The sequence below is a fragment of the Parasteatoda tepidariorum genome, chromosome 4 (assembly GCF_982258835.1).
Source record: "Parasteatoda tepidariorum strain Cologne lab strain chromosome 4, Ptep-v5.0, whole genome shotgun sequence".
In the NCBI taxonomy this organism is placed as follows: domain Eukaryota; kingdom Metazoa; phylum Arthropoda; class Arachnida; order Araneae; family Theridiidae; genus Parasteatoda; species Parasteatoda tepidariorum.
In genome coordinates, this window is record NC_141758.1 from 92,615,326 (window position 1) to 92,642,353 (window position 27,028).

A 27,028-nucleotide genomic window follows, 5' to 3' on the forward strand; every position below is an offset into this window, starting at 1 on the left:
GACTTCGAATAGAACTCTTCTTCTGAACAAACAAATTCACTTTTCCTTTTTTGCAACCTAATTTATTCCATAGATTTTAGAAACTTTCTCCTTTTTACAATAAAAAATAAGAGGTAGAAGAGTATCATCAGTGACCCGTAGAATATTGCTGCTCATTGAAGTGGAATGAAATATTGTAATATATCGTTTGTAAACCGTTTTGAACAACGAGGAAGATTTTTCAATTCGATGTTATTAATGTAATTACCAGAAGTGTCAATTTCGAGAAGTGAGATACTTTTTTTCTTCGCTTTTCAGTAAACTTTAACCGAACTTAAAGCATTTAATTTTTTTTCTTCTAGTGTTTCCATTTATTGCAATCAATAAAATGTGGTGTTTATAATTTTATTTCCTTATCGATTTTGCTAAACGTATCTGTGTAATCAATTACTGCAAGTAAGTAAAAAAATTCCTTTTTTACTTGCTTTTCTGTTACTTTATTGTGTTTTTAAAGCATTTTTGTTTTTATTTATTCTTTTATTGACAATCTTGTTCCACTTTTATTTATTAGAACAAAGAAACACCAGCAACTGAATCTGTTGAAATAATTGGTTATACGTTAAGCATTACTTTAGAGTAATTTTGTAGTTTTATATTATAACCGTCGTTAAACAGCACCGAATTTTTGGGTTTACGACTACTAATGTTCAACTACGTAGCCTTGAAATTTTGAACCCAATCCAGAAGACAAGGGAACTCCGGAATCAAGTATTGAAAAAAAATTGCCCTCGTGGAGGACTTTTTGATGGAACTAACCAGCATTTGCGATACGTGGAGGGGAAGACCACGAGAACCTCCCACGGTTATCCTCTAATCCGTGATCCGTCAGCCAGTGAGGATCGCTGGGATTCGAACTCGGTTCACCTCAATGGAAGGCGAGCTCTATCCCCTGAGCCATCGCGGCTCTATATTTTTACAGAAATAAAAACTTAGCTGCGAATTTATTATTTAGGTGCATTTTTGAACATTTCTAAAATGGCTATAAAAATTTCAAGCATAAACGGTGCTATAGTGCTGCATGCTATCACACCAATTATTGGTGTCAAAATGTGACTTTTTCGAGAAATAGCAAATATAAATAATACGATACTCAAGTTATGGTGACTGAGAAAGTAGAACAGTACGTAATGGGGCATTTTGACGAGTTTTCTCTATTATCTCATAGCAGAGATAGAAATAATTTTTATATTTCTCTTCCCTACTATACAGAAATGATCCGAACTCATACTTACGGTGGTTTGTATGATTTGATGACTACAGATCATTAGTAAAATTCAATACATAAAGAATTTTGATGATATCGCAGGTATCTCTTGAAAATAGATAAAATTTAAAATAGTACTTTCATGGATAACAGCTGGACTTTTAAAAAAGTGTGGTTAATATATTGTTTGAATATTTAAATATAGTTTACAGTAGACAGTACAAATAAAGTACAAATAGTTACAGTACAAATACAGTAGAATATTTAAATACAGTTGTGCTGAATTACCATCAAAGTTTATATGAGTTAAAGTTATTATGAGTTTATGAACATAAAGTTTTGAAAGGTGACCAAGCTAGTTGTCAAAGGCGGCTTATACATATATTCCTTAAAAAAAAAATTTAAGAAATCGCTATCGTTTGCTGGACAAAAAATTCATACACGTAAAGTTTTTATTAGAAAATGGAATCGTAAACGAATAAAGAAAAGAAAAGTATGTAATCATTATTATAATTTATTATCTGAATGTTTGATTTTAATTAACATGGGCCAAAGACCAAAAGAAACATTTGTTTCAGAACGCCGTCTTAATTTGAAACTTCGTTTAAAAAATGATAGATTTTAAAACTTCAAGTAATGCTTTCATATGGAATTGGTTTTAAATGAGGCTCGCAGTGCTAGAAATGTTTACATATTTATAGATTATTTACTTGATGATATCAAACAATTCGGTATATATATATATATTGGAATGTAAATTGGAATGATATCAAACAACCCTTCAAGAAGAAGAAGATCTTCCATACCCACACATGTGACACATGTCAGCGCCAGCTTATCTTTATGAACAAAATGTTCTAAATTTGAGCTAAGATTCTCTACATAAGTTAAAATATTCATTAACGAAAAGTTAAATCAATACAGAACCGTATCACAAATCGAATTAGTTAAAATATAATTTTTTCTCGTCTGTTTCTTTTACTTTGCATAGATTTATTATTTGTTTATGTATTTTATTGTAACCGCGATATATTTTTGTTTTGTGTACCTTGCAACTTCGATGCATAATTTGTTTATTTATGTTCCACGTGGCTTCGTGCCTGTCTTTGTGTTAAGTCTCTGTGTAAATATATAGTGAAAGAGTTGAAATCTTTGGGAAAGAATTTCGAATGTGTCTCTTAAGAGAATTGATGCTTGACGGGTTCGGTTTACACGAAATAGAATGGAAAGAACAGATGCTAACGTAAACAAATGCCACGCTTCAACAACCAATCAGGATCGAGATATCCACACTACGTCACTTGCAGGTATCCTATTTAATTCAATTAAGAAATTAGGGCAAACTTGGTCAGGAAATGCGAAATAATTTCATGTAATCCCAAAAAGGATAGCTATATAGAACTTTACACTTGTCATGAAATATATTTTAAGAATGGCGATGTTAATGCCATCCTTACATCGCCATATTGCACTTTTTATATGAACAGGGAAAAGTTAAAGAGTTTGAAACTAAATTAAATTTTATTCAAATACATTCTGCAAACATTTATGAACATATCTAATTTTTCAAAAAATATGAAGTTCATATTTTCATCATATATAGATTTTTTGGTCCTCTCTCTACGTTAATGTCGGACTAAAGGGGTATTGCCTCTAAAGATCATATTTTAGTTACGTAAAAAATGAATTGTTGAATATGCACTTGAATAAAGGTTTGCACTTGATGCACTTGAATAAAGGTTTTGTTTCAGATAAAAACAAGTAAAATAATTATGATATCAATAGATAAATTTGAATAGCAAAAAATACAAGGAATTCGATTACTTTTAAGAATTTTATTGCAAAATTATTTTAAAGTAAACTATGAAACCTATCATACATCATACCATGAAAATTTTAACCTCACTCAAAAATTTAGTCTCCCATTTAAAAGTAATATTCTATTCCAAACTATTTTTATAAAAGCAATTTTTAGAAATTGACTTGTCTACAGTGGTGGACAAAAATTATTTGCACTTGAATAAAGGTTTTTATATTTGTTCTAAATCAAATATGAAGCTAATTTATTTATTTTTTTAAAAGAAAACTATTTCAAAAACATTGCAGAGTTTGGGAATTTCTGTGTTATGAGTTTTAAAAAAAAAGTGTTTTTATTTGTATCCTTATGAAAATTTTGTTTTTTATGAAACTCTTTTTATAAGGCACACGAAAATCAGGTTTTTAGAATAAAAAATAGAGAAATAAAAAATAAAAATTCGTTTTTAATATCCATTATCAAGTTAAATTTTAGATGCATAAATATTATTTATTGATTTTTGCTTTACTTAATGATGAGCCAAGAATTAAATTCGCGTGGTAATTATGTTACTACAATTTGAGCTGCAGGTAGCACTGTGGTTGTCATTCTGAAAGTTCTAGGTTCTGTCTCCAGTGGTGATTTGAAGTCAACCTAGCTTCAGATCGATATAGGTACCAGCTTACTGAGAAATATAGGCCGGTGCGCAATGTTGACCATATTGCTCCATCAGGTAGTTGGTGTGGTCTCTTAACCTTCATGACAATCTTGGCTGACTACTGGTAGTTTTGAGAGTCTTAGCAGGTTATATTATAATTTAATCCATCTGGTTTTGTTCCTTCATTTAAAAAAAAAAAAATGACAAGACGAATGAAACTAAAAATATAAAAACTTTTTGGTGGCGAGCGACAATGGAAAATGCGATGCATTTTTTGCATTTATACAGGTTTAAAATCACAATTTTGCTTCTTAAGACAAATTATAAAGCTCAAATTATGTAAAATTAGAATAATAAAGTTTCATTAAATTCTCTGTTCTTTGTTATCCCGCAGTGGACTGATCGTTAGGACACGGTTCCCAGCAGATCACCGAAGACAAGCATCAGTGGCTACAGTCAGTGTGCGGGTGGATGACCACTAGGATTAGTCTGCGTAGGGACCGAGGGTGTGAGGTACTGGTCCTCGTTAAACTGTTCTACCGTAAAGTGCTCGACTTCGCGTACAGGTCATCAGGCAACCGAAGCGGGGGTGTCATCCCCTCTGCAGAGGATCAAAATTGTGGTGGCATGTCTTCGGATCATCCTCATCGATGTTTCCCAGACCGTCGTCAATAGCCCATTGCGCAGCTCTAGTGCGACGTAAATTAACAACAACAACAACAACAACCAATTTCAAATCGATGAAACTAACACTGTAGATGTTATGAAGTTTAAGGATAAAAAATACCGTTTTGTATTTATACCTATTTGTGCATTTAACATTAAAATCTGAAGGATTGTTTTCTACGAAATTTTTACACTGAATTGTATGAAACCGAAAAAAAAATCGATAGGATTAATAAATTTAAAGTTATAAAAGTTTTTATGTAAAAAAAAGAACATTTTTATACTCAGACCTATTTACGTATTTAGCATTGTTATCCTGACAAATGAGATATTACTTTGTACGTATTTTTTAAGATAAATTGAATAAAATCGAAATGAAGTCGATTGAAGTTAAAGTTATAAAGGTTTTTTACATATAAAAACATAAAACAAAAAATTTTAATTTTTATACGTAAAACCATCATTAATTCAAAATGATTAATTCTACTTACTTAATTTTCTCCATATTGGATTTAGTTCAAAAATACACAAGAAATTATGTCTTCCTTGTATAGATAACATTGTTGGACGCGTAAATTGGAGTAAGTCAAAACTTTTACAAAATTAAACTTTTATTACTGCCATAACTTCACAATATGAATTCTATTGACTTTGATTACTGCATAAAATATACATAGGATCCAATATATGGTTTAGTAATACATACATATGCAGGTTGTGTGCTCATTACTAACTACGGCTTATAAGCAAGTTAAGAGAGAAAACAGATAACACAATTTAGATAATGACGTTAAGCAGACACACTTAGGGTTAAGGTGAGAATCGAACCCGCTACCTTTATACTACAGAGAGTTTGGTGGCAATCTACTGTCTCAATATCAATTCTACTGACTTGGTTTTGATCGCATAAAATATGACATAGAATTCAATATATGGTTTATTGTTATACATATCCAGGGTTAAGGTGGAAATCAAACTCGCCTCTTCGATGCTAAAGAGCGTTAGTAGAACGAAGAGATTATTCGGCCAAAGAGGCACCTAGAATCTAATACAGTGATTCTCAACCTTTTTTTTGTGGCGGCACACTTTTAACGATTTCGAAATTTGACGGCACACAATGAAAAAAATTAGTTTAAAAGTTGTTTTCTTAACTATAATACCCTGTGTTAAATAGTTTGTGATAATAATTTTGAATGTGAAATAAAATAATATGTACTTCAAAAGCACGTTTATTAAGGGATTAATTATTTCTTCCGACTAATTTTTTATTAGCTAGTAACAGCTATTTATTTTTTTGCTAGATTTTAATTGTTAGCTTGTTTTCTATTGTTATTAACTGTTGTTTTTTTTACATTGTTATTTTTCCGTGATTTCTTGTTAACTAGTTTTTTTTTGTTAATCATTAATTGTCAGCTTATTTTTTTGTTAGTTATCCTTTGTTAATTTGTTTTTCAACTATTAATTGCATAGCTTACTTTAATGATAAGCTTTTATTTCTGTTCGATAGTTAATATTTAACTTGCTTTCCTTTGTTAATTAATAATTTTAATAGTCATTAAATTACTCATTTCATTAAATTACTCCTACTTATTTCAACATTTTTTAAAATTGTGCGTCAAAGACAATTTAAACACTTCCTTCTTATTTTAACTTCTTTAAGAATGTCAGAGACAAGACAATCGCCGACAAAGATGATCACGCTGTTAAAGCGTGGAAAATCATAAAAAGTATATATATATATATATATATATATATATATATATATATATATATATATATATATATATATATATATATATATATATATATATATATATATATATATATATATATATATATATATATATATATATATATATATATATATATATATATATATATATATATATATATATATATAATATATGTATGTATAGATATATATATATATAATATTATATATGTAATATTATATATGTAATATTATATATCTATACACTTTTCTTTAATTTAAGCTTTACTCGTGATAAAAAAAAGCATTATAATTTTTATTGTATCATTTCTAATATTTGACGGCACATCTTAAGGATTTGGCGGCACACAAAAGTGCCGCGGCACAGTTGTTGAGAATCACTGATCTAATACATTGCTTGCCTATAATCGTCATACCAGAGGAGTACAAAATCGCACTTTTATTTTAAAAAATTATATTTAAGACAATTAGCTCTGTTGACTTTCTATTAGTCCATACATTTTCACGTGTTTTGCAGTGGACTGATCGTTAGATACAGTGCCCAGTAGATCACCATAGCCACGCATCATTGTCTGCGGTTAGTGTGCGGCTGGATGACCACATTGATCAGACTACGTAGGGACCGAGGGTACGCTGTATCGCTCGTTGTTAAACTGTTCTATCGTAAAGTGCTCGACTTCACGCAGGTCGTTGGACTACCAAAGCGGGGGAGCTATTCCCGCTGCAGAAGATCAAAATTGTGATTGCATGTCTAAGAAACACATCCCTAACGAAAAAAAAACAAAAGTTTTAAGCTTTTTAAGTTTTATTGCTAAGGTATTGCTCATTTAATATTTCTATCATTCCTGATAAATGTTTGGTGCGAATAGCATGAAATTGTTTACGTCCTCTGATAGAGCAATGATATGTAACTTGACATTATGAAGTAATAAAAAGATAAAGGAAGATTTTTTGATATTACAAGTAAATATCGTTAAATAACGGACAAATATATGATTTACTATAGGGATAGAGCTCTCGCCTTCTAATGTGGCGAACCGGGTTCGAATCCCAGTCGATACGAATTTCGCATCCGGCTTGCATCGACCACAGTGCTGACGTGAAATATCCTCAGTGGTAGACGGATCATGGGTTAGAGTCCCCTTGCCGTTAGGCTAACCGTGGGAGGTTCTGGTGGTCTTTCTCTCCATGTACCGCATAGCCCCATCAAAAAGTCCTCCACGAAGGCAAATTTCTCCCAATATTCAATCCAGGAATTCCCTTGTCTTCTGGATTGGGTTCAAGGCTACGGAGTTGAATATTAGTTGTCGTAAATCCACAAAATTGGGTCTGTTGTTCAACGACGGTTATAAAATAAAGTAAAATTATCTTTTACGCTCTTTAGAAATAAAATTCAATTTTAAGCGTACTTACCAGACATTGTTGCAAATGTGTCCTGTTATTGGTTTCAATGGTAACTCTTCAAATTGTTTGCTCAAACTATTCGCGCTCTTATGTAATATGAACCCCTGATAGATTTTTTAAACCAAATATGATAATCGCTCAAGCATTAAATTATATTTATAATTTTTCTTTCTTCAATGCTCGTTCAGAAAGCAGAATCAGTTTTTTTTTTTCTTCAGTGAGTTTTGACCCCGGGTTTAAACTTTATTATATAATACATTTTAAAAGTAAAAAAAAATATCTTATCTTTTTTTTGTGAAAATTAAAGTGCAACAAGTAAAACGAAAGCACTATTTTTTTTCTTTGAAAAATGAAAATATGTCAGTGAATTATGAAAATATGTCAGTGGTAATTTTAAATAATGTATGTTATTTTTTCCGAAGGCTTGAATGAACGAAATTGTTACAGAAATTATATTTTAAAAAACTCAAACTTGATTACTTATCTTGAAGAAGTTTAGTCACAATTAAAAAGGAAAGAAAAAGAGAAAATATTATGACAAAATAAAAACATAATAACTTAATGTCTGATATTTGTACATTTTGGAATAGGTGATTTAAAATAATTAAGTTTAATTTTTGAAACTTATTATACTTTTTAATTTGTGCATAGAGATAAATAATAATACATATTTAAGTGTAACTCATCAGAAATGTAAAACACAAAACTATTTTGAGATTTTTTTTAAATATTCTTCATGCATACAGTGAACCTGGGAGAAAATATATCGCTTTGAATAATTTAGTTCCATTGATCAGATTTTCATTTAAAAAATGCTTGTTTTTATGGTTTGAGATATTAACTTCAAACTTGTTAGTTAATCACTGCTAACTATTTAGTTACGAAACTAAACCCGAAAACGTACTTTCTCTCATAAACTTTTTAAACGAACTTTCTCAAAATAAACATACAGAAATCTAACACTAATCGCGCAGTTCAAAAAATACTTGCAACCACTTATGAAACTTAATTTAGTCAAAGATAACTGAATTCAAAAAAAGTTTATTTAATTATTTATTATTTTTTGTTATTTAATTTAAAAATGGTCGAACAATGTTACGATGCTTTATTTTTTTCATTATATTGATCCAAATATTTTTCATAATAAAACCTGAAATTCCAATCGTTTTTATTGAGTATGAAAGTTATAATATTTCATTTCGTAAAAATATAAAATGTAAGATAGTATAAACTTTCACTGGGAGCGATAGCTGCGCATTGAACCTGCAAACTTACCTTTCTTAAGCATAAGAGTTTATTTATCAATTTTTGTTGACAGTATTAAATTGTTTATTTTTATTCTTTTTTCAATAAAACGTAATATTTTTATCTTAGACGTCTGTTACTCTATTATATTTATTGATAGTTAAGAAATGGGGTTTAAATGAGATTATGACAAGTTTCCAATCACCACCAAAAGGTTACACTCAAAGATGCAAAAATTTTATGTTTATAACGTATTAAAACTATTAGTATTAAACTATTAGGAATTTAAGGGAAATAGTTTTTTTGCCGTTTAAGTGGGCAATATTATACGAAAAAGATTTATATTAGCCATTTTAAATTTTTCTTGTAACAATACAGAAGAGTGAAAAAGGAAATTCATTTCCTTTTTACTATTTCAATCCTTTATATTTATTAAGCAATGTATGGGAGACCACCAGCCAAGTTATCTTTTTCCTAATCGAAGAAACGTTCTGCCATTTTCATAAAATCTGCCGAGCGCCCTTTGTTGACCACTATCAATTAATATTTACTGTTATAAATGATGTGAAAAGATATCGCACTTCTTATTTTTTTTTACAGAAACGTTTTATGATTTGGAAAGTCGTTCAAACATTCCTGTCGTAGACATTGCTGCTTTCACAAATTACGGAACTACATAATTCAGTCTACAATCTGTAAGCAAAAGCTGTCTGCTCTCGATATGAAATCAAAAAAGTTGATCTAAATAAATCAATTATGTTGAGATCACAGAATTGTAGGCTCGCATAAACATGCACTGACTATTCTTTACTTTTAAAACAAACGTAAAATACGTTACTCTTTTTCAGGTTTACCTTTATGTTTAATAAATACTTGTGTTCCGTCTTCTATATTTCAGTCTAATAACTGAGATCAACCTAATAAGTGGTGCCGAATACCATTCTATATGTAGCAGGAAACTGTTAAGTATGTTTATTGCATTTTCTAGTCTTTTTACTGATTTGCTTATAACGACAAGCTCACCATGAAGACATCTTCGTTTGCTATTATAAATTGATGTTACAATGAACTTTTTCTGTATCATTTTAAAGTAAATTAAGTTTTTCAACAGTAAGCAGTGCAGGGAGAAAAAAAAGACTACGAACTTTTGACTAATTTTCCCGTTCTTGAACTCAATCAAATTGCTTAGAGTTCCTAATCAATTGTATGCTAATTAATTACAGAAGAAGATATTTTAAAATGCGAAATCAGTCACAAAAACGTAATTTCTCTGAATGAAAACACACTTTTTCCAACACATTTGAGTTCTTGATCATCAACATATGTGAGGTAACCATAATCTGGAAAAAATGGTCCATTTCAATGTTAATATCTCTTTTCCCTAGGAAGTTCGCTTTTAAAGTAATACATTCAAATCATGTTAATGCATTCTAAAGATGTTGTCACGGCTGAGTACTGCATGCTAATATGATTCTAATGCTTAATGAGTTCTGTGTTCACTACATCTGTAGCTGGTGAGTATTATTAGAAACAAAGTGTATGTACAGTGGACAAAAGAAAAACCGACTACCCTGAATAACTTTTGATTTAAAAATTGTATCTTCATGTTCTAGGACTCAATTTCGAGGGGATGACCTCAAATATGCTAATTAATAAGTGCAGACGATATTTTAAGTTATGAAATCAGACACATATAAACACACCTTCTCTGAATAAGCATTCCTTTCTATAAACGAATTCGGAATTTTGACTCTCAAATTATAGGGGGTAGCCGCAATCCGGGAAATATAGTTCCAATAGTTTGGTCAGGACAGCGTTCCAAAGTTTGGACTGTTAATTTTTTTTGCATATTTCGTTATGTCTCGAATTAAAAAAAAAATTATACTCAATTATAAAATTCGTTAATCCTAAGATAATTCCACGCAAAAAATAACCTTTATTAAACATTTATTATTAATAATGGTCAAAAATATTTTGAATTGCAAGATACACAATTTTTTGCATTGTTTCCAAGAATATAATTTTACATGGTAAAATACGAAATTTGAGCCAAATTGGTCAAATAGTTTCTAAGAAATCGAATTTTTAAATATCTGACTTTTTTTGAAATTCAATTTCTCAGGAACTATTCAACCGACTTTGCTCAAATTTTGTACATTGCCATGTAAAATTATATTCTTTAAAATGATGCAAAAATAATGTATACCTAGCAATTCAAAAATTTTTCTTCTATTATTAAATACAATAATAAATATTCAATAAAGGTTTTTATTTGTATGGAATTATCTCTGGATAAAGGAATTTTATAATTGAGAGCAAAAATTTTTAAAAAGTTTTCGAGATAACGAAATATGCAAAACGTAAAATTGACATTCAGGGGTTCTTCTGACTAAATTATTGGGACCATATTTACCAAATTGCGGCTACCTCCTATATTTTGGGGGTCGGAATTCTGAATCAGCCGAAAAATTTCAGATAAAAATGTTTATTCAGAGAAAGTTTGTTTTTGTGTCTGATTTCGTAACTTAAAATATCGTCTGCACTAATCAATTAGCATATTTGAGATCACCCCCTCGTAGCAATAAAATAGAGTGCAAAAAGGTGAAAATCCGATCTTTAAGGGTGATCCGTTTTTTTTTTTCCTTAAAAAAAAAAGACTCAATATTCGTTTTTAATGGGAAAAGATGCCTCTATTGTCGTCAATTTTTTTTAGAGCCACGTTATTTTTACCATCAGTGATGGAATATCTCACCATCACTGATGGATGAATTATCAATAATCGTCTAATACAGGTGCAAGGTAATTTATATTGGAGACTCAGGGATGAGAGTAGTCAGACAGCAATCCAAGAAACGAATATATATATATATATGCGATTTTTAAACCTTAAAACCATGTGATTTGTAATCACATGAATATGAAACTCGATATTGGATTTCAAAAATGCAAATCATGATGCGTAATTTTTAGATCGCATTAATACGAATCACGACATTGGATTTTAAATTCGCGTGAACACGAATCGTTACATAGGATTTTTAAACCTCGTAAATAAGAATCGCAATGTACAATATTTAAATCACGTGAATGAGAATCGCAAAGCGCAACTTTTAAATCAGATTAATACGAAAATCGATGTTTGACATTAAAATCGCGTGAATAAGAATCGAGAAGAGAAGGAAGCGGCTTCTGAATTATGAAAATATGCGCTATCCGGCGGGCAGGTAAAAATGCGGAAAATCTTATTTTCTGTACATAAAAGAGGAGAAAATAGCTAAAATAAGAAAAAAAATGAGGAAGGCTGGAAGCTACGTAGTTTGAATTTTCTGTTTATCTTTGAAAATATTAAATAAATAAAATTATTTTATTTCAAAAGCTGAATTTTCAGAAAAAGCGGAATATTTATTTTAAAAAAAACTTAAACTTTTAGAAAAAAGGAGTTTTAGATAAATAAAAAATTTAAAAAAATAAAAAAAAGGCTGAAATTCGAGAGGCAAAAGTGAAAATCCGCTAAAAAGCTGAAAAATCTCATCCATGTGGAGAACTAATGGCGGTAATCGTCATTCCTCCACACTATGCTCCTCAACCACCCAATCATGCATGCATGGATTCTTAAAACTCAAAAACCGTCGAGGACATTACATTAGACCTGCGATTTCAAATCTTTTCAGTAGTGTTGACCACCAACTTTAAAAGAAAATAAATAAAACTGAGACATAACAAAAAAATGTAATGGCAATATGACTTGTATACATGTTAATGTAACTCACGCAAGCAATAACTGCGTCTAAAAAGGAATATCCAATATTTACCAAGAAAAATTTAAAAAACTTTTATGAAATTGTTGAAAGAATTTAGTTTCATTCAATAAACTGAACTATCTCTAATTATTATTTTTGTTTCTTTTGTTACCTTTAATATTTATTAAAGTTTTCTTGATTTTTTGCATGTAGTGCCGCTTCAAGTTTTCGTTTTGGCAGGGATAAATTCCATTAAGCAACCAGTTTTAAAATACATATTCATTTATGCTGGGATACTCAAAACACAAGTTCACAGCAAAGGTATCTTATCAAAATTTTTGATTTGGTATGATGGGTCGAATCTCCATTAACAGCCATTTGATAAAATAAATTTAAAAAAAAACATTAAAATAAACAAGTACACATCCGTGCAATTGAAAAAAACAAGTGCTTAATGATAGATTTCAAGAAAAAAGTGGTTTGGCAACCATTTTCCTTTCATTACTAATGCTATGAACTCTAACATCAAATTTCAAAAAACTGATCAACCAAAATGTCCTTTTTTTAAAAAAATTTTTTAGTGCAATATATAGCTTATCATACAAAAATGCCAAATATATAAAAATAAATTTTGAATTTTATGTTGCTTGCATTGGTTTTTCCATTGCACAGTAGTACTCTGACTTTAGATATATTCAAAGAGTTAGAAATTCTTATATATATGTTATCGGTAAAGTATGAAACGCCGGCATTGTATAGAATGCCTGACGTTTTTAGGCAAAGTATGAAATGTGAGAATTACATACTTTGCCTAGGCATTGTATAGAATGCCTAGGCATTCTATGCAATGCCAGATGCTATTTAGGCAAAATATGAAATAAACGTCTTGATGAGGTTATTATGTAAATGATGTGCATGTTACTGTGAATAAGCGAAATCGGTGGTTGTTGACTTTCAACGGTGAATGTTGACAATCACATAGTCGCTTCGGCGAATGACCGAAATATTTATTACATCCGATTTGATATTTAATTTATTAAAGGATATAATTGTATTTATTCGATATTTTAATACTTACTGACGATAGATTAGAAGAAACATCAGTGTTTGGAGTATCGGGCAAATGTATATCGGGCAAATGACACTTAAACCGGGCATGACCTTAAAAAAACATCAGTGTAGGGTATACCAGGCAAATGTATAACGGGCAGTGGCACTTAACCTTAAAAAAACATCAGTGTAATGTATACCGGGCAATGACACTTCACCTTAAAAAAACATCAGTGTAAGGTATACCGGGCAATGACACTTCACCTTAAAAAAACATCAGTGTAAGGTATACCGGGCAAATGTATACCGTGCAATGGCGCTTATCTAGACCTAGTATATATTTCGGACATTTACCAAAGATCCCGTCATACTAGTTCTTGTTAAGTGCCATTGCCCGGTATACCTTACACTGATGTTTTTTGTAAGGTCAAGTGCCACTGCCCGGTACATCCTACACTGATGTTTCTTCTAATCTATCGTCAATAAGTCTTAAAATATCGAATAAATGTAAAACTACCGATTTCGGTCATTCACAGTAACATGCATTTCTCAAGAATAAAAATATTATTCTGAAAAAATACTGAGAGTGCCATTGAAAAACATTTATTCAAAATGTGGAAAGAAAATTAAAAAGTTATGCAAAATAAAATTTAAGCCTTTCTTATTAAGGGAAACAAAATTTTCATATAAAAAATATGAAATTAAACTACTTGTTGCAACATGGCAGGCTTAAATGACATTTTGAATTACATTTCATTAAATTGTTCCATCTAAATTTCATTAAATTCCTCCATTTCCAGGTAGCACAGTAAAAAAATAATTTTGGTTATTAGTCAAAAGTCACGAGCCAAGCATTAAAAGTCACAAGTTTAAAAGTCACGAGCCTTGCCAAGTGATATTTGAAACGAATCGGAGATGTATTTTATACTTTGCCGGTTTCTCATTTGGCAATCTGTAGAATGCCTAGGACATGTGTGAAATATAAATCATTTCATACTTTGCCGGCTAATTTTAGGCATTCTCTACAATGCCTAGTCATTCTATACAATGCCGGTAACATATATATAATGATAAATGAATTATCGTTCACAGTATGAACATAGGAAAGACGTACTTACAAGAAAAAAGATCACTTTCAAGCTGAATATTATATCTTAAGTGATTTCTTCTTCATTTTACTGGTCAATGGCTGCTGCACAGACACAAATATGTTTTTGCTTGTTACCAGGCTGAATTTCTTTTCAGCCTGGTAACATGAAACTAAATGTTTAATGAGAAAATATAGTAAAATTAACTATATTTCTGTATAAAGCAGGAGTTCAAAATTCTTTTAACAGTCAAGAGAGAAAACACACGATAAACCTCAACAAATTTATTAAAAACTAAATTAGGTTATCAATAATTTTCATAACTTTTATATCAAATTTACATATAAAGAAATACAATTAATTTTTAATATATACATTTATTTTTCATAAAAATTAGTAGAAAATGAGATAGAATTCACTAAGTCTCATAATAATAATAACACCACAAGAGAGGAAAAAAAGAGAAAATTTTTTTGCACAACTTTGTTAATAGAAAAAATATTCAACATGTACAAAATACCTTCTCTAATTTTTATTCATAATTATTTATTTTTAGTCATAATTATGGGCATGACTTTTGATTTTAGTAAGTATAAATTAGTTAAACAATTACATACACACATATTTAAAAAGAAATACATCGAAAACATACAGGTTCGTGGAAGATAAAATAAGTCGTTTTTTCTAACCTAAGGCAATATCTATTACAATTTAATAGATAAATAATAACTTATAAATGCACACATGCAAACACATAATGAGGCCGAAAATTCCAATGATTTTCTGTAGTTAGAGAGTCATTTTTTGTAATAACGGAGGTAAATATCCTAAAAATGTTAAAATACAAAATGAATCCCTTTATATTCCGCAATTTGCATTTCTGCCAAATTGAAAAATTAAGTTTCAATACATTTAATTTCATAAATGTTAGAAAAGTTATCAGAAATATTATAAAGCTATGAATTTAATTAATGAATAAATTAATGGATGTATAAAAGGAGTTTGTTAAGAAAATTGCAAAAAAATATAAAAGTAATGCATTAAAAAAAAAGAGTATACTCTCTTAATTTTTTTTCATTTAAAAAAAGGTCTGAGGGACCGTTAAAATATTACTTAAGCACCTAAACAAAGGAAAGGTGTTTGTGATTTGCCTATTTTTTCTGACAAGGGGAAGAAAACAGCATGAGCAACGCTTACACAAGACATTAAAATCCTCACATTTTCAAAATTTTCTTAACGTGCAAAACAAAAAATGTAACAAAAAAAAAGTTACATAAAGAAAAATTTCTAATTTAGAATAAAAAGAATTCAAGGAAGGAAAAATTTTGAAGATTATTTAGAGGTCAAGAATTTAGAACACAGAAATAGATTCCTAAACAATACTCTGCTCAAAATTTTCAAAAAATTAATGAAAACTTAAATTTGGTTTCAAGAAAAGTTGCATCTTTTATTTGAATGTAATCTTAAAATTAGATTACTACAGTAAAATTAAAAGAGAGAGAGAATAAATAAATTAAAAAAAAAAAAAACAAGGGGTGTTGCGATTTTTTTTACATAAGCATGTGAGGGGATGCAAGATTTGCTATTTTTGCAGATAAAGGACAAGGGAATGTGCAAATTGTCAAAAATATGCTTACATAATGTTTGAACGTCCCTCTAATTTAGTGGGTAAAGCTAAAATTCATCTGAAACTACAGAAAATTTGTAGTAATTAGCATTTCTGTCGGGTTGATTTACAAGTGATATGGCAGATTTTTCTTTAAACTGTAGAACAAAACACATAATATAAAATAAATGTAATCAAAGTTATGTTCACATCTTTGTAGATTTTGGTACTTTTTTTTAAGTTATTTACTTAAAGAAAAAAAAGACAACTATGCAAGTACACATAATTCAGAAAATTATTTGTAAGAATTTTAGAAAGTTTCATTAACAATTTCTTCAAAGCAAAATATTTTTGGACACATAAAAGTTAAATTATATTTTGATATTAAACTTAAACTCGCAAAATTTAAAGTAAAAAACTTATAAAAATTTAAGTATAAAATCTAAAATTTAAATGTTAAATGAATTCCTAAATCTTGAAGTTTAAATAAAATATTTAAAAGATTCCAGAGGAAAGATTTTTTTTACATCAATAAATTTAATCAACTATTAAAATTCAATTCAATAAAAATTAGACATTAGGATTAAAAATAAAAATTCTAAATAACTGATTAATAAATGATAATTAAAACTTCGATAAAGTGACAAAAATTCTATAGACATTATTTATGGTATGATTCATGCTTGACTTTCAAATATTTCACTAATAAAAAAATAAAAAAACTGAAAAAAATTTTGTCCATCAAGTTAGTTTCATAATTTAATAACTATCTGAACAAATGAGAATAAAACTCATTAGGTTTTACGCAACTATTTCACTTAATTATTTCGTAGTACATATTTCTTATTTCAATTCTCAAGCAGCAAGCAATCTGTTTTAATAGAAAAGTTTTGAAAACTTATTGATTTTAGGAAAATTTTGATTAGTTATTCAAGGGAATTAGTTTTATATTTTCAGGAAAATTAAAAGAAAAAAAGTGAAAGATAGCGTTGATAAAGAGGCAAAATATTGAAATATTAGGAGACTAGGATAAGTTCAATTTAATTATCCACAAAGCAGTAGGCAAATAATAATACTTCTCAATCTAAAAAAAGTTTTAGTACACCAATTAAACAAAACACCAATTAGCAATATTGTGACACAGTAACAAATCTTAAAATTGAAGTACTAAGTCAACCAAAAACAAAAAGCTTCAAAAAAGAAAAATCTAATTTTTTTTAAATAAATAAATGTCTAGAAAAAACTATATAACATGTTCTATAAACTTTAAAACTGATAAATCTTAAAAGTCAAAGAGAAAAAAATTATCAAGCTAAAGATTTTTTTTAAAAAAAAAGACAATTAATTGTAAAATACTACATTATTCATATGAAAAATGCTCAATAAACACTAAACAGAAAGTTTGGCACCTAAATCCTATGAAATGTAGAAACACAAAAGGAAGACAAGCATTAACTTTTCATACAGTTGTGAAAAGTATAATTCTGACTAAAATTCTGTGGACAGATGACTTTAATTGCCATGAATATTTGTTAATTAAAATTATTCATTGAAAATTATTTTTTGAAAGTTGCTTTTGTTTCAAATAACAAATTCACCCTCATGAATAACTTAAAATCTTCACACCAACAGGTGATATTTTTTATACTTTTATAAACCAATATTTATTTAGGGAGAGAGAGGATATAGACTTTAGGAAATTTCGATTAACTTTGAGCAACTTTCATTTAAAATTGTCATAAAATTTTTAGTTACACTATTTAGTCCTTTATTTTTATTTAGTTTATCGTATGAATCTTGATATAGCAAATTAATAAGTTAATATGAGAATAAATATTAAGAAAGAAAGAAGAATCACAGCAAACCAATATTAGCAAAGTTAATTCTGAAAGAAAATTTAATTCACAAGCAAGAAAATTTAATTCAATAAAGAAAATTTAATTCAAAAAATAAATTGAACAGTTTTTCTATGATTTATGGAAGAATAATTGGCAACCATATTTTTAAAAGTGTCTGAAGCTTTAACAGGTTAGGTTTCTACAGTTATTAGGTTGTAAATTTTAGTGATAATTAAAAAATAGTAATATGAAGAGAAAATACAAAAATGATAGCATGCGTTCTACAAAAACAACATATCAAATTATTAATCACACACACAATTATGTTACCTATCTGCACAAATTTTTTAAATAGGTCATAAAAATGAACTGCTAAGATTACTGGAGATATAAACTATAAAGTAGGAAATCATTTCTCTGAAAATAAAAATGCTGTTTTATGTAAAAAAATATGGTAAAAATGTTATTGACATCAAAACAAATTTTTTTAAAAATAATTTAGTGTAGTTTTGATACAGCACAAACAAACTAAAGGCAAAAACAAAAATAACAAACAGACATGATAACTTAAAAAACAAAATATTAAAGAACTTTGCTAAAAGAGTGTAAAACATAAAGATTGATATTCTTCTGGCATTTTGAGAACATTTTTAATAATAACTAAAACTAATTTCTTTTTGTGATAAAAAATATTACATTGATGTTAATATTTCTAAAATTAATAGAACAATCAGCATGGAATCCAGTGTTCAGTGAAAGACATTATTCAAAAGAAAATCTCAATTGATTGATAATAACAATAATTTGTTTAACTTATTATTTAGTACACATTTTACAACTTAATCAGCGATGGAGTGAGCTTAAATTAGATTTTCTACATCAATGGCAGAACTCAATTTTTAATTCCGTTTGGGAAGATATCTTTGACAAATAAGGCGTTCGTAAAATGGATCTGTTGGAGATGGCTTCCAACGGTTTGAACTTCTGCACTCATAAAATATAACAATTAACGCAAACTCAATAAACTTAATAAGTTGAAGCAATTGGGAGGTCTCCAACAGATAAATTTAAGAAATCCACACAGTTAACACCAGTTAATGCGACAAAATTTTAAAACACAGTTGAAAAGACATTAATAGATTGAAGTTACTTATAAATAAAAAATAATCAAGCACCAATTATGTTTTATATGCAAGAATATGAAATCAAAATAATAAATATGCTCACTATGATTACTTCAAAATACTTTCCAATAATAAATTTCTCATTCTGAGTAAGCTATATTAATATTTATAAATGCAAGCATGATCTAAAGATGTTAGAATCTACCCATACAGATTACTACTGCAGAAGTTAAATAAGCCCTTAAGTTTTTATTAAAAAATTACTGTCAATAATTCTTCAGATAAGGTACTCTATACAGCTATCACAAAATTATATTTTGTTTGCATTCAAATGCACTTAGAAATGCTAGCCTTTTTAAGCAACTTGTGATTTATAATTAAAAAGCTTAGTGGATTTAAGAAAATAAATTTTAGAAAAGAAATCAAAAAATTGGCCACAAAACATGTTTTTCCAATAAAAACTACCAAACACTTTCAGAATACATAATTATAGTTGAACACAACATTATAATTTTTTTAGATGTGAAAAATTTAATATTTTTAATCTTAATATCTTAACACATTCTACTAAAAAACTCTTAAGATTTTGCAGAAAAAGTAAATGCTCTATAATTACAGTACCAAAAAATGACATGCTTTTAGAAGTGAAAAATTGAGTATTTTTAATATGTTGCATAATATGTTCTCTCTGAAAACTGGCTAACTCAAAGATTATATGGTATAAATAAATGTTCTGTAGTTAAAGTCAACTTAAAGATGTTCTTAAATGAGAAGAAGAGAGTGTTTTCAACTTGTCTTCCACTAAGCTCTTTAATCCTTTGTTTAAGGTGCATTATATTTCAATAAGTATAAAGACAATATCACACTTTTGCAATGCAAATAGAACGTAACAGAACATTCCAAATATGGCAAATGATTTGCAATAACAATTAAAGAAAAATATGAGACAAAAATAAAAGCTTGCTGCAATATGTTTACTAAATTAGAATTGTTACTCTTACCAAGTTTCAAAATTAGTGCTTTATATAACTAATCAATATTAGTGCTATATATAATAATAATAATCAATGGTGCCAAGCGATGGCACCATTGATAATTATGATAATAATAAAATAATGCTTTCATGAAGCATACTAAACAATGCATGTCAGACTATTCCAATTCAAATATTTATGCTTGGATCTGTCCTCTGACTATGCAATGATGTTGCTACAATTTAGGGTTATTTTGAAAATATTATTTTGCACTTTTCTCGGTTAGCAGAACCATCTGTTGGCAAAGTTTGTAGTTAGTCTTGAAATTTGGTCAGAACATATAATCTAGTTTCGTAAAAAGAACACAGCAAGTCGAACACTTCTATCTCCGTCCACTATTCTTTAATTGATTTTTCTAAAACTCGGTCATATTTGAAGCACTCTGAATAATAATCACTGTGTAAGTTACAGTAATAGCTAGCTGTCAGATTATTTTACAAAAATAAGCAAACGGAAAAATAAATGATATTGCCAATATAAAACATCCCAAAACACTTCAGACGAAATCAACATAAAAACAAATGAAATAAAGTCAGTTGAAAGAGATGTATTAATTTGAATTTACAGCTATAACTAAAATACACACAGTAAAAAATAAAAACAGGTTCAAATAAAATATTACAAGACAATACTATACAATGTGTAACAAAGCCCTACTGAGGAGGGAGTGCCCAAAGTGTAGCTGTTTTATCTGCACTAGTAGTTAAGAATGAAAATTCTGTGGGATGCCAGCGTCCCTGTATAACTTTGTCACTGTGTTCAGCAACCACAACCATTGGTAAAGGTTGAGTAAGATCACCTAAAACAGAATAAATTGAATTTGTTAGACATTTAAGTTAAGATAGCAGAGAATTCAAGAAACAATGATAAAAATATGAATAAATAAGATGATTAATTTATTTTAGCTGAAGATTTGTAACAGGGGATCCATATGAGATAAGTTAATCCTAGTACAAGATATTTGTATTTATAAAAGATAAAAACTTAAATTAATAATTTAAATGTGAGAACAAAACCTAATATTACTTAGAAAGTAATAAAAATAGGGTGCGGAATTACATTAAGCAATACAAAATGAGAATAGAAATACAGAGGTGCTTAAGGTGAGCAAAATTTCAAACACATTTGTGCTTAAAACTGTGCTTCACACATTACATGAAATAAATATTAGATGAAGTTATCCAAGCAAAGGACAGGCATATGTATGTCTTATTTAACTAAATTTTAATTTGTAATGCTGTTTCTTTGCAATGATTATTAAAAGTAGGACATATCTGTTTATTTAAATAGAAATACAATTAAGGAAGAAGAATTTATTCGACACAAACAGTAAACCTTGGGCCTTTCAAAATGAAACCAAACATAACAGTAGATTTTTAATGACTTTATTTAAATTTTGTTTAAAACTTTTATCACCATTCCCCATAATACTAATTGTTTGTAGTTCATCAAATGATATAAATGATTGGTAAACTGTGTGGATATTAATTGTATAAGTTATAATAAAATTAAATAATCGTGAAATCGGGACATAACATATGATTTGAAAATTTATAAAAAAACATTGAAAAACCAAATTTTAATCACCTAATTCATATGGATATCTTTTATGTAATAAAAAATGCTAAACTTAAGTTTGATATAAATTATTCAGATCTGTTTTTTTCCTTTCTGTCTCACACAGGCAACAAAAAAGGACTTAGCTATATTACCTTACTTATATAAGAATATCGATCTACTTTCAAAAAACATGTTCACTATTTAAAGTTAATGCATTTAAAAAATTTGAACATTTAGGAACAAAACAAACAAGATTTAAGATAAGAAAATACAAGATTAGGAATTATAATTTCTTTCTTCTTTAATTCTTTTTCTTAATACATCTAAATTCGATTAAAAGTATAAAAAATACACCATTTTAAATAAAAATTCTTATTTATTTATGTCAGATTTTTTATTTTATTTTAAGGGTTATCTAACTTTTTTAATATTTTCAAATACTGCTTTTAAGGGAAGTTTTAGCAACAGCATCTAAGCTCTTATGTAATTAAAAAAAAAATCATTTACCTTGTAAGTCAATTAATCCAACTTTATGATCATATGAACCAGTCAGTAAGTAGTATGCCCTTGGAGAAAATCGTGCAGTCCTAATATCAGACGTATGTGGTTTAAAGTACTGTATGCATCTACCTCCCCTAATATCATAAAGCATGCAGGTAGCATCTTCTTGACCTGATACAAGCAATCTTCCTGACGGATCAACGCAAATGGTTGCTACTGGGCTACCTGAAATATGGAAATATAAGTTATATATAATCCTGAATGAATTAAACAGTTGTTGACAAATAATTAATTATAAATAAACATGAAATGTGTATTAAATTTCATCACAGACAAATTTATAACAGCTTTTTTGAACAAAGTATTGAAAATTATTTTTATTAGATTTTATAATTGCTGTTGAACAGTCAATTCAACCAACAACAGTTGTTGAACAGTCAACCCAAATTTCGAGTTTACAACTACCAATTTTCAACTCTGTAGCCTTGTAATTTTGAACCTAATCGAGAAGACATAGGAACTCCTCGATCAAATATTGGGAGAAATTTGCCTTCACAAAGGACTTTTTGATGGGACTAACATGCATTTGTATTACATGGAGAGGAAAACCACAAAAACTTCTCATGTTTAGCCTGATGGCAAAGGGACTCTAACCCATGATTCATCTACCATTGAGGATATTTTATTTCAGCACTATCAGCGCAAATCAAATGCAGAATTCGTATCGACCAGACATTGTTGGGATTCAAACCTAGGTACTTGATTCGTAGGCAAGTGCTCTATTCTTTGAGATACTATTGTTTTTTTTTTTAGGTTTGTAATTATTTCTTGAAAGATGCCCTACAAAAATACTATAATGGTGTCTTTCAAATTACAAATTAGTAATCTCACAGACCATGGCTTATTTACTATTCTGTTTTAAGATTTATTACCTTTACATTTCACTTCATGAAACACATTATTAGTTCATTATAATAAAAATAATATATAGAAAAAATCAAATATCTATCTATAACATCTATAAAAATATATCTTGATTTTTTCTCTTTCTTTATGGACAATAATAAATTTGAATAAAATACTCAGTTTATTACAATACTCCTTAAAGTAAAACTTTAATTTTCTTCTTATAAAAATGTAGCTACATAAGGAAAACTACAATGTAAACCTTAATAGTTTAGCTTGTCTTCTAAAAGATGTGTACAAAAAACACAATAAATAACAGTGTGTACAAGAAAAATGGATGTAGACATTATGGTGATTATAGTAGTGTCAGTTCATAAAAAATACTCATTAGAATAAAAAATTGTAAGTATTCTAAATATTGAGAGCTTTAATTACAATTTCATCAATTATTTCTTGATTGCATAAATTTTAAAAAACATTTTTCAACAAAGGGTATCAAAGGCACGACATTGTGAAGAAAAAAAACTTTATACAATGAGAGTAATTTATTGGGTGATTAAAATTTTTATGGTATTTGATTCAATATAACATTGACTTCAAAATTTTCATTTTCAACTGCAATACATTAATCATATTTTCCTGTTATCGAAATAAGAAAATTTGGATAGTATTCATAAATTAATCTTAATAAAACAACTACATCTTCTTCGAAATAACTATTAATTAAAAGAAAATCTAGTTAAAAAAAAATAGAGCATGTAAATTTTTTTGATACCTGGGCCAGAGCCGGACAAAGGTGGCGGAGTAACTAAATGAACACATCCTTTTGTCCTCACATCCCAGAATCTAATCGTTCTATCTTGTGAGCCACTCACAAACATTGCTCCACCCCAAGTGTAGAGAGCAAGAATATGGCCTAAATATGAATTAAAAAAATTATTATGATTTATAGATTATATCTTTCTGCATCAGTAGTACAAGGCAATACTGGGTTACATTCATAAGAAGCCACACATATCTACATTATCTATGTCAGGAAACCCAGTGTTTTCATCTCAGAAAAAAAAATGGGTGAGAATTTCTCTCCCTTTCTCAAAAACAGGGTGAGATTTCAAAAATTAAAAGAAAAACACAAAGAGACTTGAAAAAAAAATCAATTCTTTAATTATAATGCATTTTTAACATCTTCTAATTTTTAAAGCATTGAATATTTTTGCTGCATCATCATATGGAAAATGTTCTACATCTACTTTTTCATCAGCTATTCTCTTTAGTTTGCTCAAATGCGTATTTGTTTCGTTTTGATCGTTTCTACCCACATTTGTTTCATTTTCATTTGTCCGTTTCGGAGTAGAAGATATTGGCTTTACAAGGTATTTGTCCATCTTACATTACCGAGCAAAAAATTTGAACGTCTTACATGAAGAAACCTTACCTACGGTAAACACGTTGTTGCAGAGAAATGCGTTCTGAAAGAGGTTCCGTGGTTCGGAAGGATAGTGTTCTGTTGTTCTTAAAGGTTCTGAACAATACTGGTAAATAGGGAAGCTAGATAATGGGGCAGATGTTGAAAATAATAAAAGATCCAGGAAGAAAAGTGAAACGGATTTTAATCTAAATGGCGCAAATGAGAAATTTTTTTCAAAATGCGAAAAATTCGCGAATTTTGAAATTGGTTTATAGAATGCGCGAATTTCTCGCGGTAATCATTTTTTAATGCGAGAATATAAAAAAATATGCGAGATTCTCGCGTTCTTGCGCTGTAGTGAAAACACTGCGGAAACCTGTTGTCAAAAATGTGAGTAATAATTTTTTGACCCCTGTCTGAGCTTTTAATTTATTTCATCTTGACTTGAGTCACAAATACTTACCAGAATGTCCAGAGAGTGCCTGGAAAGGTGTTGCTGTTTCACAATCTGTGACATAGATTTTACAATCACCAGCACCACCACTTATTAAAAGGCTTGATTTGCTGGTGGTATCTTCAATAAAGCACATGTCTCTCACAGTTCCGTCATGCATAGTTAATTCAGCTTCATTACCTGCAAAGCAAATTGCAAGTTTATTTACTAGTTAAGTTGAATAACCATTTTAATTCAAATAGCAGTTTCTTTTTCCTATCAAAAAATCTATAGAATTTTTCTAGCTTTTCTCATTGTTGCCTACATAAAAGGAAATGTATATTGTAGATTTTACAAAATAATAAAAATTTAAAGCAAATGATTACACAATATAGATAAAAAAATTCAACAGAAAGAGAGATATAGAGATTTTTTTATTCAATGAAAGAAAATATAATCCACGCATCAATAATTACAAGTATACATAGATTACACCATTAATTATAAATTTAAATTAGTTGCAATATTTCCTTACTTGAGGACATTACATAGGCTTTGATTTCTTTTTTAAATTATAGTTTAAAATTTATAATTTAGCGCTATAATTATCTAATTTATAGATTGGTGCAATTTATTATTGAATTACATAACATATAACGTAAGTTAAATCTGGAAGAAGAAAAAAAATTTCAATTAATCTTAAAATTGAAAAATTTGCAATAAAACTAAGTTGTACATACACAAATAAAATATTTTACAAATAAGGATATTTTATAATCAAAAAAAGGAAATAAAATTCACACACGACATTACATAAATGACTAATTTAGGTTTGCTGCAATACTTGCTGTTTGTGAGTACATAAAATTTATATTTTTAAACAATAATGAAAGTTTAATTTATTACAAAATCAATACTTTTGAACTAATTTAAAATTAGAAAATTCTTAATATAACTAATACGTACTATGCATAAATGCATTTTTTTATAAATAAAGAGTTTTGGGGAATCCTATGTATGGAAATAAAATGCAAAAAATATATTACATTAATAACTATTAATTTAAATTGGCTGCATTATGTCCCTTTTGGAATAAGTACAACATTTGTAAAAGGTAAAATTTTAAATTTTAAAGTTTACCTCACAATCTTTTTATAGCAAATAAAAAGGAAATATGCTAATTAAAATAAACTTTCTAAAATAAAAATTTTATTCTAGTTTATATGTTACCGACAGTAACAATTTGAGTAAACTTTTCATTGATAAAGGTCCGTGATGTAAGTGCCAAATTACAATCACAAGTGATTGTTGAAGTGAGGTCACAAGAAATTACACCGTAATAAGGTAAGTTCCTTACAATCAAAATGAATAAAAAAATATTAATCAGAGAATCATAATAATGAATATTTATAACCAAGGAATCACAAGCAATGAATGTAAACTATAACCAACAATATTCATTAAAACATTAAAAATTTACTTACTATCTACATTACATGTTTCAATATTGAATTTCATTAATTTTACAGTCTTATCATTAGAGCCAGTTGCTAGTAATTCTCCATTAGGACTCCAAGCAAGGCAATAAATAGATCCTTTATGGTGTTTCACTTTTTTGTAGAGTACTGTAGGCTGATGCACAACATGGTCCTCACTAAAAAATAAGATTGTAAAAGTATAAAAGATAAGTTTACGAAATTCATTAAAAGCTCAATATAAACAAGTACAGCATGTTAAGAGATGTTTGCTATTATGACAAGTTTTCGAATAATCATGAAAATGCTAATATTAAAGATACAAAATGTGCATGTTAATAACGAGTTGAAAATTACTAGCACCTTTTTATTATGACAATTAATGATTTATATGAACAAACAAATAGTATTATACAAAAAAGTGCAAAATGGAATACATCGTTATTCATTTATGGTATCAATGCAGAAAAGGTAACAACTAACAACATTTCATCTTAATGTTCAACCTTATATGTTTATAAA

At 28.5% G+C, this 27,028-nt stretch overlaps 1 protein-coding gene across 3 annotated transcripts in view; it reads right to left on the reverse strand.

Annotated features, from left to right (window-relative positions):
- Positions 1–14,890: 14,890 nt before the first annotated feature.
- LOC107452325 (WD repeat-containing protein 47) overlaps positions 14,891–27,028 on the reverse strand; it is a 48,704-nt gene continuing 36,566 nt past the window's right edge. For 2 of the 3 annotated variants that reach the window (XM_087161696.1, XM_043048612.3), the window contains 5 exons: positions 26,516–26,685; positions 25,062–25,232; positions 23,966–24,106; positions 22,291–22,509; positions 18,736–21,022 (listed from right to left, as the gene is read on the reverse strand). In XM_087161696.1, coding sequence (XP_087017822.1) covers positions 20,877–21,022; positions 22,291–22,509; positions 23,966–24,106; positions 25,062–25,232; positions 26,516–26,685 — 847 coding nt within the window. In that variant the 3' untranslated portion in view covers positions 18,736–20,876. Of the gene's footprint in view, positions 21,023–22,290; positions 22,510–23,965; positions 24,107–25,061; positions 25,233–26,515; positions 26,686–27,028 lie in introns of all 3 variants that reach the window. The other variant, XM_043048611.3, reaches the window with a different exon arrangement.